Here is a 14,916-nt window from a genome sequence, read left to right as displayed (position 1 = left end):
TTCCCTGGAACTCCTCTTTTGTTACCCGTGTTAAAGTATCTGTGGAATAAAAAAAATGCCGCATAGTTTTGCAAACTACAGCCACCAGTATTAAAATAAAACCATTCTGTCAGGGCATTACTTTGTTAAATTCATGGGTAACACGTATTTCTAGATACACTACAGTTTTTATCATACTAGCATTATAATGAGGTGTGACCCCAACCCGTACAACGCAGTACCTTGGTGAGGCTGCGGGCGGCGCTGTCCTTGCCCCCAGGGGTGAGGTTCCTCAGCTGCACGTCAAGCAGTTCCACCAGCTGGGCCATGGCCCGCACCGTGGAAGGCACGTCGCCAGGACGCAGGAGCCCTTTGGTCTGCTCTGCCAGCTCCCTGGCCACGATGGCTGCCGTCTCGCCCGACCGGAGCTGGATGCAAACAGAACAACACCAAGGGGTGGGGGGTTAGGCAATGATGGATGGAGTTGGGGACGACGTAGTGGGAGTTGGAGCAAGGAGAAAAAGTTGCAGAGAAAGTTGAGAGCAAAGATAGGGGCATGCAGGAGAGGGGAAAATGTGCGAGGGCGTTAGGAGGAAAGGTATAATGAAAAACTTTGAGAATTATTCATAGAATACGCTTTCCACTGGGTTTGCACTTGAGGCAATGTCATGATAAACAATTACATGCAGTAGAACTTCTACAGTCCAACACAATACGGTTAGTTTAGATTTAGGAAAATGTATTATAGGACATTAAGTAAATAGAAATCTCAGATTTTAGTATATGACTCTCATAAGCAGTGTTGTCATTTTGATACCATGGAAAAAATTAAAACCTCACCAAATTGGAATTAGTACTAATAATTCATATAATTGATAAAATATTAATTATATTTTGATAAGATAGAAAAATAAGTTTTGTATATTTTTAAACACAAAGTAAAAAAACACTAATAATTTTATAGATTTCCTGTACCATAGAATAGCAAAATATTTGCTGTTTATTATTTAACCTTCAGGCAGTATAAAATCTCACTGAAATTGTTGACATCCCAACCAATAGAATGGAAGAGGAAAGTGAGTTGATAAAGGATTGTAAGATAAGTAGCCGGATGGCCCATTCATTGCAAATCACTCCATCATTGTTTTTAATATATGTCAGCTTTTATAGATCAATAAAAACCTGTATAGATATTGTGTTTTACAATTACCTAACAATATTTACAATCCCCTCATGTACCACTAGATCAGTGCATCGTGCGTGCTGCCAAAATGCACCCAGCGGGTCTCGCTGCAGGTCAGTGAATGGGGTGAGCGAGGAAGCCAGCTCAAAATGCGCATCATTGCTGCAACTGTCTAATGTTTGATGTTGATAGTTTACTGACCAAGTCAATGATCAGAGCAGCGGTGTTTGGACTGGGTAAAGTAATAGCTTCCCTTTCCAAACACGGCTTCCTCATTGCGTTAAGCCTCTAGCATTTTTTGTCTCACGATATCGGCAGAAAGCAAACCATCAACACAAAAAAAAAAAAAAAAAAAAACCTGGAGATATCTGTACTCCCAACAGCTATATACAATCTCTTGTGTTTCAAGCACTAGTTGGTAGCTTGACAAATAGAGATGGATACATGCGGGATAAATCACTCCCTGTGGTTGTTGTATCTCCATGCGTGAGAAATGATGCTCTGGGAAACTATCATAGCACACATCCTCACAAGGGCAGGCAGAAACAGCCACACTTACTTTCTGCATGATGTGGTTGACCCAAGGAGACGTGCAGTTGCTGAGGTCAGGGCCTTGAGGATCCCAGTAGCCCAAGTGGGCCATGCACATGTATGTGGCCACGCCTGCGAGAGTAGCAAAACTAATAAGGTGAGACAGCCCTGACATTCAACAAAAGACTCCGACACTTCATGCCGTGCCCGCGGGGGGAGCATGCGGGAGGTCTTTGTCATGTAAGCAAATTAACATGAACAATGTATCCCGTGGAGGTACACTACTGTACACGTGTGTTGTGATGAATGGACGTACAAGATAACATGTTCATCATCTGTTAAAAAAATCTTAGCCTTGACCTTCAAGTGGAGCTACATTGTTACATCGTGATCATTTCCTTGGAACATTTGAACCCTTTCCCAATAGGGCGGTAAAATCCTCATTAGTCTTAATTAGTAGAAGATACTTTGAACATAAACATTTCACACAGTGACATCATCCACTTACCGAGCGTCCCGACCGGGCACGGCTGCTTGGCGAGTTGGCCTTGCTGGGTGCGGGGCCACGAAATATCAGCCATCACTCGAGGGCTACAAAAGTCTTGGGGAGGCAAAGCTGGGGGTTGCGGTGGCGCCGGGGGGACCTGCACGGGTGGGAAGCGGTCCCCGGCTTTGCGGTTGGTGTCTGGGATCTGATTGGTGTCTGACGGTGAACCGCCGGCCGGATTCATGACAGGCTGGCGGACTGTTGTGGTGGTTCGGTATCGCTGTCCCGGTGAGGTGGTGAGGAGAGGACGCGGGGTGGTGTAGTAAGGGGGAGCGCGAGTGGTGGTCGAACGACTGGTTGAGGATGAGGAGCCTCCTCCGACTGCACCCCCTCCTCCTCTGTTCGGAGGGATCATGGGCGGGCGGAAGTCTACGTAGGAAGACAGGCAACAGAAAGGCAAAGGTTAAGCACCAAGACCCGCAAATACAGTTCGCCCATTTCATCGCATTATTCTATTTATGTTCAACGTCCCATCCTGTATTTTGTAATTGTCTCTCCCCTCATTTCAAGCATCTTGCCTTTCCTGCCAATTTGATTTGTCTTCCTCGGCCTAATTGTTAAAACCTGCTCCCCGTTATCTTGTGTGTATGTAGTCGATCTTACCCTTTGTGAAAGCAAACAAAGGTTACTGATATTATAAATATTTATTATTTACATAATTATACTATAAATAGTATTGTAAAAGTACATGACACTGTATTGCATCATTGTGTCATACATAATTCATGATACAGTGACATCATGGGATGCATCATGGTCAATATGTGTAATAAAATAAAATAGTCTTAATTATTCACATTGAGCTCAGAAATAAAGAAGGAACGGAAGGCATAGCAGGAGGGAAAAATATGGCATGAGTGTTTGATGCACAGCGTCTCCGAAAGTGCACATACGATAGCAGCTTGTCTCATTCTATCTCTGAACTTGCTGCTGCAGCTCTGTGTGGTGCAAATCAATATTGCATTATAGTGTGTTAGATAAAGGGAAATATTTACACATTGCCTGCACAGAGGCCAAGGCAGAGCCCATGCTCACATCTTTAATTAAAAATGCTTTCAAATGAAACCTTTAGAGAGAACTTGTGAGGGCATCTCTGTCATTTTTATTTCCATCTTAACGGTGGATGGGCATCATCACAGATTCTTCAAATAATTGATTTTTAAGTGTTTTGATAATTGTGTGGAATTGATTGTTGATTAATCATATCATGAAGCACTGCTTGGCCGCAACCAGCAAAGTAGATTGTCGGAGCCACAAGTTTATCATGTTTTCGCACTTGCAGCAGCTGGCCAAGGATGGCAGTGTGAGTATCTCCTAGTCCTTATAATGACCACAGGTGGAGGTGCTCAGGGTGGGGGTCAAAGGTCATGGAGTTTTTAACCACTCTGTCACTTGGACACTTAGTCAGTTGAATACTTGCAATTAAATCATCTTTTGAGTGGAAAGCAAGCCATACTACAGAAAGGAATACAGCAAGGACAATTGCCGGTCTGAGGGACAAGTTGTCAACATCTCCTATGCCCATGCAGCGACTACTGGAACAGAGGTTAGTCGCTACAAAGATCTTTACTTAAATGCAACTAGTGGATCTCTGCAATTGAGGCAGCATTAATCTGCTAAATAAAATCACAACTTAATCTAGGAACTTTAGTTAAATGCCAAACCGACTAGACAGAAAATACTGAGCCCTCTCCCCTGGTGCCTTTGTATGAGATTGCTTGTCATGTTTACTGTTGTAATGATGGTCTGGCTAAATTAGCTTTTTTCAAATATATCTGTGTGAGGTCATGGAGTCACCTTCTTTTTACTGCGATGCTTGTTACCATTGATTTAATGATATTTGCACAGTCCTTTGGGTGTGAATAAAAGAGTGGGTAGAATGAGAAGAAGGTCTTTGTGGATATTTGCAATGAGGTGGTGTCTATATTATTCATTGTGACCACAAGTTGACCCTTTCTGTGGACTTTAATGAAAACCACCTTCCCTCTGTGTTTTTCCCTGGCCGGCCCGCTTAACTGACAGCCGTGAAACATCCCGCTGTACCTTCTGTACATTGGTTCTGTTCTCTTCATAACTTAATGGAGTGTTTCTCAACCTAAACAGAGCTGCTCCCTGTTCCTGAATTATTGCTGGCCCTGCCTTATGCATTCTCCACGGAACATTGCCATCAATCATGTGTGTCAGCAGTGGCCTAGGGACGAGCTGTCAATCTGTGTGTGTGTGCGCTCATGATGGAAAAAAAAAAGTGTGTGTGTGGGATGCGCGATTAGGAGCCTTGCCACAACAGTAATGGTGTGAGTGTGTATGTGTGTGTGTCTGAGGGTGATGTCTGCTGTCATTTGAGTACAAGGCTGAAAACAGGGCTGGCAGCTAGGGGTGAGGCAACATAAAAGCCTGCGAGCATCATAGGCAAGGGGCCACATCATCTCTGTCTTTTCTTTTCCTCTGCTGCTCTCTTGACATTTTCCACCTGACATTTTCTGACTTGATTGCTCACTCGTAACTTTCTTGTTCACACTTTTTATTCTCCCTATTTTGAATTCTATTTGACAAAAAACACTTTTTTATCGCATTTATCCCTTTTGAACGTTCTTTTCTTTAAGGTGATAACATCTTTTTGTAAAAACCATAAATTCATCATGAGTGCCACTCGAGCTGCTTTTAAAGAAATTGCAGACGTATGTGACATAACGTCGGCATAGTGAAAAAAAAAAAAAGTATGGAGGGTTGTAGACGCGTTGATTTGTCGATCAAGCTGCCCGGGCTGTTAGCGTGCTTTGCTCTGTGATGCACATTACACAGAAAACAGCACGACACGTTATATCTATCACTACAATTGCCGGGCAATTATTTGTAATTGAATCATGCTTTTGATTTTTGCTTGTCACGATCATGTGAACATTATAATCGAATAAAAATGATTAACGTGCCCAAGCTACTTTATGAAAGTACCCTGATTGCACCGTGTAATGACACCACAGTTGGAGTTTAGTGTAAAAACAAACACTACAAAAATAATTACAAACATATTTAAATACAAACATGCTTTGTTTTATAAACATTACCAGTGATATATTATTATTAGTCATTAAATCAGAATAAAAGCCCTTTGATATGCTAATTAGAATTAGCATCGACTTCCAGAAGTGGTAATATTGAAAACAAGGTATATTAATAGTGCTCAATCACAACTTTCTTCTAAATGTAAGTTTGTACTCCATACAGACTGCACAATATTATTTTGTCTTACCTTTGTTTTGAAGATTCTATTTGTATTTTCTCACCAATTTATTTATTGGTAGTTATTTGAAATTGAGTTTTTAAAGTTGAAAATTGTTATTGTCACACCAGCACATATTTCCAAGCGATATGTTTCAAAATACTGTTCTTCACATGCCTGGCAAAAATGAAATGAATTCAACTTAACACAGTCTGACAGCTGTATAAAATGATGTGATAGGTTGGATCAAAACTTTCAGAACGGCCGCTAATTGTTTTTGATGACATTGTTTTTTATCAACTATTATGCTGCAACAAACTCTTTCAAGGAAAGTTGAAAGCTCGGCAGCAATGTTCATATATCGCCCGAGGCTATTTGTTGCAGTATGACAATACCAAACTTCCTTTTGCAAAGAGTTATAGAACCCTAATAGAACTAATTATGATAATCTCCAAACATTAACCATAAATTCAAGGTCAGGACTTATTTTTGTTTTTGCTACAGTACTTCATTTGTCAGCAAAATTTTCCCTCAACACGTAGTCTATCCCCTAGGAGCAACTGTTTGGCGCTGTGGGACCAAATCCAGATTCTGTGTCAGCGCCTTGGTCAATGAAAGTGACAGAAAATCGACCTCCCTTGTTTGTAGTTGTTGGCAAAAACAAACATGCAAACTACACACACACACAAAGTCCTTGACTGTTGTTCTAAGAGCCTTTAATGTCAGCAGTGGACTGAAATGTGTCTCGTTTTGCGCGTTATTGCTGATCCCAGTAGCATTTTTACACACGCGGGTTAGGTCAGTTCACAATGCTAGACCACCAAAGGGGCTTGGAAAGAAAACATGCCATCCTCCAAAATGTGGACAGACATGATGTTGGATCATGATTGTGTAGTGCGTGTTTGTGTTGTGCGTTTTCTCCATGCGGCTATAAGACTGCATATATCTGCCCGCCTCACATGCACTCTGTAGCCTGGAGTACTCTTGTTGACTTCTCACTCAATAAACAAAGGGACCTGTAAATCGTCAACACCAAGAGGCTGAAGGGGGGTGGAAGAAAGAGCAGGAGCGAAGACAAACCTGGCAGGATTCCAACATGGTCAGGGAAAGACAGGCTGAAAGAACAGGAAGTGGGTGAGAAAAAAAAAAAAAAAGGGGTGCGTTAAGGAAGTGGTGGTATGGGTTTTACAATATGCAGTATCGTTAAAACACACACACACACACACCCTACCCCCTACTCGAAGGGTGGGAAGGGACGCTTCCAAGGCAAAACGATAATCTAACTCGAGGACACAAAGCATTCGAGGCAGCCCAAACATTGGACAGGGCTGCATACTGCGATAACACACTCTCCCTATGGCTGACACACACACACTCGCACACACACATCCACAGAGCTTGTGGCGAGTGGCTCGAGCTTGCTGATAAGACAGAATAGCGCACTTCAAAGCAGCGATAGTTTCAAGATAGAATGCCACCTCAGCTAATAAAGCCTCCATCCAAATGGCTGGCAGGTCCTGACAAGTTCAACTGTTAATTTTGTATGCACATTTAATTAAATCAGATTTTTCTTTACAAACACATCCAACCTGGACTAGTTTTTTCGTTGCATAAGCATGGCATACCGGGGTCAGTTGCGCTTTGCGGCCTACCGCTCGTTCAAAGCAATGTATATTTTGTTTTCCTGTTATTTTAGTTACTATCTATTTGGACTCTATCTAAAAGTAATGCGAGTCATTGAAGCGGCTGTGGTGGGTCTACACTAGATGTACAAGTGAGAGCACAAACCAAAGCTTTGTGGCTGAGCTTCCTTTCTTGGCTAACAAGCACTTCCATCGCACTGTTGCCATACACCAATTTACTCAAGCACATGCTGCAGAACCTAACACCTGGGTCCTTCAATTTGAGGCACCGACTTCCAAAAAGGCTTTTCATCGCCACCTTTTTCCTCGAGCCATACCGAGCACTGTTTTTTAATACCTTTTTCAAATAATGCTGTTTTCTTATTGTGTTCAATAAATGTAGAGTCCATTTTCCAAGATACGCAGTTTGTGTGTCTGGATTTGTCGTCACAAATACTTGACCGTACCTCTCAGTAAATCTGCATCAGGTTAATCCATTAACTATTAATAATAATTGTTAGCTGTGAAACGTGTATTCATTTCTTGCAATACAGTGGGTCTCCCCTCCACCCCGGTGTTCCGGATATGCCAGCCTAATTTGGCACCGGGCCGCTCAGTAGACGGAGAAGCGTCGTGGAAGCCAAACACGCACAGACGGCCTGGCGGGGGCCTTTCAATCGATAAGGACACACCGCAGGCAAAGAACAGGTGTTGCAGACTCTCTAAAGAAAAGTCTCTGGTGAGGAGCTTGCGTCGTAATCTGTTTAGCAGAGGAGAAGATGGGGCTGGGAATGGAAAAGCAGAGAAAGAAGCTACGAATGCAAGTGGAAGATGTGAGTGAGGAATAAAGCCCCTTAGGAAAGAAGTGAGAGCTGCGGTATTAACGTGTAAGATTGTGATATCACACTTTTGCAAGTTGGTGAAGTTTAGATTTAACAAGATTCACAAATGTTCTCATAATATGATTTATCACTTTAAAATTCCCCACGCAGACACAACCCTTTGGATGAAAAAGTCCGCAGTAGAAGCTCAAGGACACACAAGCAAACACACACACAAACTGGTGTGTGCTGAGGCTCAGAGTAATCAGTAATGTGGTGAAAGAGGGTTCTCCACTCCAGCCATAAACCGGTGTTATTCTCTCTACTTAAGCTTGTTTCCAACATTTCCTGCCATGCTTATCCCTACCGGCTGATTGCAATCAGGAAGGAGCGGTGGAACGGAGGGGAAGAGGGGAGGAAACGACAGCAGGAGAGGAGAGCTGGCAAAGAGGTAGAACAGGAGAGGAGAAAGAGGACAGGAGAGCAAAGCAGAGGAGACGGGGGTAGGGGTGAGGAGAGGACACGGGGGGAGTAAATAAATGGCAGAGGGTTAAGACAATAGCTACTCCATGCTTGACTTCCCAAGGAAATGGGACACTGTGATCTCAGCCATTAAGGTTGAGAGGTGAACTTTTAAATTTCCGCTAACTGACAGAGTGGCGAGAAGGGCCAATTCGAGTTCAGTCCAGTATGGCCGTCTATTAAACACAATGATATAATACCACATTTTAATGACTCGCTGTGATTGAGGAGATCACTTGCGACACTTATGCGAAAGGGGATGACACTAATTGAGTTTTTGTTTGTTGCTTCAAGAGGTCATCCCCTACCGCAGCATTGCAATCATGCAAAGTATGATAGCTAAGGAAAAGTATTTTCAAATCACCAGTAATTGAAATATGGACAACCAAGCTATAGTTTTGCCAAAGTGTAATGAGCAGGTAAAATAATACTTTTCCAAAGATTCTTCCAAAAAAGTATGTTCTACCTTGGAAGAGAATTAAAGTACTGCATAAGTACTGTAATTTCCTGACTATTAGCCACACACCTATATAAGATGCACCGACTTATATTCCGCAGATGTTTTAAATTAGTAAATGTCCTCATTTCTATTAGCCTTATTACCAAAACAGGGTATTTGTTTACAATATAATAAAACAATGGGGAAAAAATCCGTAGATAAATTGCATTGGATTATAAGATAAATTCAAAGCTTGTGCAAATAGTGGGGTTTTATAGTCCGGAAATTCCGGTAAGTTAATACTCGTCTGTGAAAGTTTGTAGACCAATAAATACTTTAGATAGGGAAGCAAGCAAGTAGGGAAATCAATAGATAGATGGAAGAAATAGAAAACTATTTATATGTGAGGAGGTTACTAGATACTGTGGGTGGAACTAGGAATTGTGTGAATAGAAGAATTCGAAAGGTAACTAGGTCTCCAGATCTGAAATAGAAAAAAAATCAACTAACACAATAAAGCAGGATGCAGCAAAACAAAGCTGGGAAAAGGGATAGAGATGCATCATGAATTACGTTTGCAACTTTGTTGGGAAAAAAAACAACTTTCCAAAGAGCAAGGCAAAGCAGACTGGATGTGTTAAATTATTCAAACGTTTCATCTGCGCCACGCTGCTTGCGTAGGCTTGGCCTCTACAATATGCATGTACGAGGACATGATGAAACAAGTCCATAAACAGAAATGAGTTTACATGGGAATGTTGGGAAGTGAAGGGTTGGGGAGAAGGCCGATGTTGAGAAGTGACTTTGACTTTAGACGTTCATGTGCGTGGTCTCGATTAGTATGAGGACGTTCCTTAAGTGATCCGGGAACTGAAAAAGAGGGCAGATTAAGTGGGCGATAAGTAAAGCCAGAGAAAAACAAGGTTGGCTAAAAGAAAGATATATGAATAAGGGAAGGGGAAATGTTAAGATTCCTGCCATTGTGAGTGCTTGTGTGAATGATGACGAGTGAGAGAGAATGGGAGACTCGGCAGACAAAGACTAAACACAAACAGACGTGGGACAAAAACGAGCCGGTTCACTTTCTTCTCAAGTGCCAAGAGGAGAAAAAAAAAAAAAAATGTGGCTTTCAAACATTCAAATTCCCGTTGCCTACTTCCGACGTCGATCCGGCGCATTACATGTGGGTATTTTTGTGTCACCTTTTGCTTAGCCTGAGAAGACTTCTTGCTTGTGATATTCAAAGTTGGATTTTGAAAGAAAACTTTACTGGGGTTTTTTTCAGTTTTTTTCTGAGCTGTGCTGCCGTATTGGAGTTGGTTGCATATTGATGAGACCCTTAAAGAATCTCTAGCGGAAACAAAATATGACAAAAATATGAAAACAAAGACTAAGTTTAAAGTTTTCTTCAAACAAGCAGACGCATTTGGTTTTACATAAAATGCTCATCTCTTGTTGGTGACGAGTTCATGCACCCTGCAATAAAAAGTATAACCTTTTTGAAAAAAAATCTGCCTTAAAGGATTTAAATGGGGAAAATTGAGGACGGATCACTAAATTGTTAAAATCAGAATCCAATCAAGAACACGCACGCGCACACACATAGCTTAGCAGAATATTTCTTCATGAAACAAACCACAAACTGAACTGATCTTGAATTTTCCCTCAGGAGATCAATAAGCAATCTTCTCAGTGAAGGATTATCTTCAACTTTGAAAGCAGACAGTTTGCTCATCACGTACCATTTTGGATGGCTGGAGGTAGGGAATGGCTACTTGTGTTTACGCCCCCGATCTGAATCCGAGTCTTGTTCGTAACATGCAGTACCAGCGAAAAACACAGTGGCTGAAGCTGTGTCAAATATTCTGTGTTCTGCAAGGCTCCCTACCCTGAAGAAGTGTACTAAAGCATATTCCAACAAATATCAGAAAGTGCAGGTGGCAAAAGGGGAAAAAAATGTCGTCAGCTCAGTTTCTCGTTCCTGTATCTTATTTGGAAGGTGAATGACACCTTGGCATTACTGAGCTGCCAAATGTATTTCAGCATGTGAAGGTGTTAGTGTCCCCATTAAAGGTGTATAAATTCATACCTTTATACACTCAAATTAAAAAAAAAATTCTATATATATCTATATATCTATATCTATAACTATATCTATATCTATCTATCTATATATATATATATATATATATATATATATATATATATATATCCAGACTGTTATCTTAGTGGAGAAAATTGAATTTAACTATGTTGTCACGTCATGTCACAAAAGTAATTTTCTGATGTCACCGTGGAGATGCACACAGTTGCAGCATAGTTCCACTTTCATTGACGGTCCATAAAAGATCCGTTGTTATTTGAAGTTGATGTTGTTTGAGAGTCACCTCCGACAGCTGTCTGACAGCAGCTCCACCTTGAGATTTACAACTCCAATGCAGCAATTTTGCGAGATCTCGGTAGAAGAAGCTTACTTGTCACCTGATATTCCCCACAATGAGAAAATCATGCAGTTGAGGTAGCTAATTTATTCCTTGTCTTCATTGAGCGATAGCGTCAAGGGAGGCGCAGCGTAAAGCAGCGAGGCCGCATTGATTGTATGTATTTATCTCTGGCTGGTCAGCAGTCTGGCTTGTTGATGTGCATTGGAGGTCATTCTCCACATTGAATCCTCATTGATCTCCTCTTTAGACCCTCCTGACACACTCGAAGCTCCATTATGACAGTGATCACACTCAAGTGTACAACGATAAACATGCATGTGCAATCATGAATAGGATAACTACGTTGCACAAGTGCGATGCACGCCATCGCACATTTTTAAAGCCCTGATCGGTACAAACCAAATTTGATGCCGCTTCTCTCTGTAATTCGCTGTACTGCGCCTCTTTACTCGATGTAAGAGCATGTGTGAATTTGGGCAACATTTAATAAACCACATAGCCAGACTGTCTTGAAGACTCCATTGAAAGCATTGAAAGAAGATTACACTGGGAAAATAGTACTTATGGCCTCAAGCTTACACTCTTATGTGTCCAGAGTTGGTTCAAACATCACATTACTGTAGAGTCTAAAGTGATCTCTCGACTTAATACAACTTGACCCCAGACTCTCACAGAAACCACCTGGAACATCCATATAAGTTGTCCATCCGATTAAACGAGTAAGGTATCCATGCGTATTTAACTTCAGATAACTGCACAGATTTAAATTTGCCTGTTTTGTTTTGTTAGCTAAACTTTGAATCAACAGAGACTGAACCTCATCCCACAGCAAAGCCCCAAAACAATTCATTGCGCGTAGGTGGTTCATTGTCAGTTGTGTCTGGTAGCGAGAAGAAAAGGAAAAAAAAAAAACGAACAGCTGCTGTGCGCTGCACACTGAAAAACAGGAGTGAATAGGAAACAAAATTTGATGCAACAACCAAATTGCAGATTATCTAGAAACTTCATATGAATATGAGAGCAGTTGGTGCATCAGTAGCTGATATCAAAGAGCTAACTATATCTGCATCCAGTACCATGATACTTGAAAAAAAATATAACAAATTCTCACTGTCAGTCTGTTTCATCAGCTTTATAACTGTACTACCCCAAGGAACATGTTTTCTCCGCATACTAGAAAAAAGTGTAATTGCACATTCACTACAGTAGGTAGTGCACCTCTGCAGAGGTGTACTTATAATAATTTTATAGACAATTAATATTTATTCAGGGTCAAATATTTTCTCCTTCCTCAGGTGGCATTACAAATAAGAATTGAGAAGCCCTGGGTTAATATGCCAATCCTCAAATTATTTCAATGTTAAAAGAAAAGTGGAAAATCATTTTTAGAAACTCTGTTAGTAGTGCTGATTGAAAATACAATTTTCTTGTGCCTTTGCCAAACATGCACTGCCACTCGCTTGTCAGTGCCCCTGCTTTAAAGCTAACAACAGCACGTCCGTATGTCATTGTCCTATATAATATTTCTCATCTTTTGATCATTTTCAACAAACATTTTCAAGTCGAGTTGTTTTTTGTTGAGGCTTGTTAAATACACAAAGATCAATAAAATGTGCATATTTTCTTTCAACTTGCTTTTTGATTAGCATCAAAGAAAGTAGTGCCATCCAACTTTAAAAGTAATCTCAGGTTTTCTTTAATCACTGAAAACGCAGATACCACGAGTGGGTAGTCATAATTGAGAACTATGTAGGCACAGATGGTGATTTTTTTTTCCCCCCCTCTATCCTATTTATGGTATTTTTCAGAATTTAATTATTGGCATAAGATTCGTGACTGAGTATCCCTTATGTCACTACATAAAAAGCAATTGGCATGAAATAATTAATCATTTCAAAAATGCCAAGGTACAACTAATGTGAAGAAAAAGACATCCTTCTCAAGGACTTATTTCTCTTATCAAAGCTGAATACGCTGAATGAAATAGTGGAGTGTAAGATTAGAGACCGTGAGTATCCCTTATGTCACGACAAAATAAATTATCAGTCATTACAAAAATGTCAAGGTACTGCTAATGTTAAGAAAAAAAAAAATCCTGCCCAGGGACTTATTTCTTTGATCTCATGTATGATAGTAAAAGCGAAAAGATCTGAAGGTAATAGAGTGACGAGAAAAGTGGCGAGATTCAGAACTTACCGTTGTTGCCAAAGTCGAGCGAGTACTTGACCACGTGATAGTTATTCCACACGTAGAGAAGGTTGTCTCTCGGGTTGTAATCCACTGCAGCGATGTACTGATAGGAGTTAGGGAACGGTATGTTGACACTCGTCTCCTTGCTCTTGTCCGTGTTGTACATGTAGTCGATCTTGTTCCCCGTCCCTTCGTTGTCATCGTCTTCGTAGACAGTCTTGACTACGTACAGAACGCCGCAGATCATGAAAGCATTGGAAGCGGAGCGTTTGTCGTAACTAGTGTCCCAGGAGCCTTCGATGCGTAGGGTGTAAGGGTTAAGCTGGCTCACCACAACGCGCCCGTTGTTCTGCTCGGTCGCATAAATCACCCAGAGTCCGTTTTCATCCACCGCCAAGTCGATGTCCGATTTGCCTCCCCAGCGGTACGGGGAGGTGTCGTGATAGTTGGCATTGGCGATGATGGCCTCGCCGCTTTTAATACGTGTGCGGAGGTCAAACTTGACAATGTTGCGGGTACGCTCTTTGTTGAAGAATAGCGCACCGTCATAAACGACAAAGCCGGTGCCGTCCACACGGTGCGGCAATTTGTACGTCGTGGTCGGCCGGCCTGCAATAAAGTCTTCCTTGGATGAGTACTCGGTCAACGTGTCAGTGCGGTATGGTGTCCAGGGCATGTAGTAAATCTTGTCTGAAGCCTGCAGCGGGTCTTTGCACCAGGCCCCAGATTGGTGGTCGGACTCAAAAAGATGTTCACTTTGGTACACTCCTCGCAGAATTCCCGGGCAGAGAAACACTAAAGGATGAATAACACCATATTTACATTAGGGGATTTCTTTTTTTATGGAAAGATAAAATGTCAACTAGCCTGACTTTTTTCCTTGACAAGTCCATTATTTTTTTGTGTGTTTCAGCTTGGCTTAGATCGCGTTGCGATGAGCCACTATGATTGCAGAGCACAGCAAAAGATAATACCAGCATATTGTCGCTAAGACAAAACGGGCACATTTACCCACCCCCTCTTTCTCCGAGTCCCACTTTCCCTCCCATCGCAGCTCCTCATTAGTTCTATGTCTCTTTCTTCCTGCCTTTCTTTTTTCCGTCATTTTTTCCCCCTACTGTTTTTGCAATTGCAACAACAATTAATTTCCCGCTCCGTGTTTGGTATCTCCATCATGGAATACTGAGGTCATGTTTATGAGCGATGTGGGAGATGCAGTGAATCGTGGGTGGCTTGTGTGACCTGACTTGAGTCATTTAACTGGAAAGTTGTCCCCTTTGTAGACACAAACTATACAGTACTATAATCCAGATGCTCATTGCGATTTTCCAATTCTTCTCATTGCGGTTTTCCAATTCTTCTCGCTAATATGATTCCAGCTCTTATGCAACCGACTGGGAATATTAATTGAACTTTGA

General features: G+C 41.5%; 1 protein-coding gene across 14 annotated transcripts in view; it reads right to left on the bottom strand.

Annotated features, from left to right (window-relative positions):
* adgrl3.1 (adhesion G protein-coupled receptor L3.1) overlaps positions 1-14,916 on the bottom strand; it is a 114,734-nt gene that overhangs the window by 37,833 nt on the left and 61,985 nt on the right. For all 14 annotated transcript variants that reach the window (XM_049721860.2, XM_049721863.2, XM_049721864.2 and 11 more), the window contains exons 7-10: positions 13,505-14,293; positions 2,202-2,609; positions 1,722-1,825; positions 222-407 (exon numbers count right to left, since the gene is read on the bottom strand). In XM_049721860.2, coding sequence (XP_049577817.1) covers positions 222-407; positions 1,722-1,825; positions 2,202-2,609; positions 13,505-14,293 — 1,487 coding nt within the window. The remainder of the gene's footprint in view (positions 1-221; positions 408-1,721; positions 1,826-2,201; positions 2,610-13,504; positions 14,294-14,916) is intronic.

This window comes from Syngnathus scovelli, chromosome 5 (assembly GCF_024217435.2).
Source record: "Syngnathus scovelli strain Florida chromosome 5, RoL_Ssco_1.2, whole genome shotgun sequence".
In the NCBI taxonomy this organism is placed as follows: domain Eukaryota; kingdom Metazoa; phylum Chordata; class Actinopteri; order Syngnathiformes; family Syngnathidae; genus Syngnathus; species Syngnathus scovelli.
The sequence above is the reverse complement of the archived record's forward strand: the minus strand, read 5'-3'. Positions and strand labels throughout refer to the sequence as shown.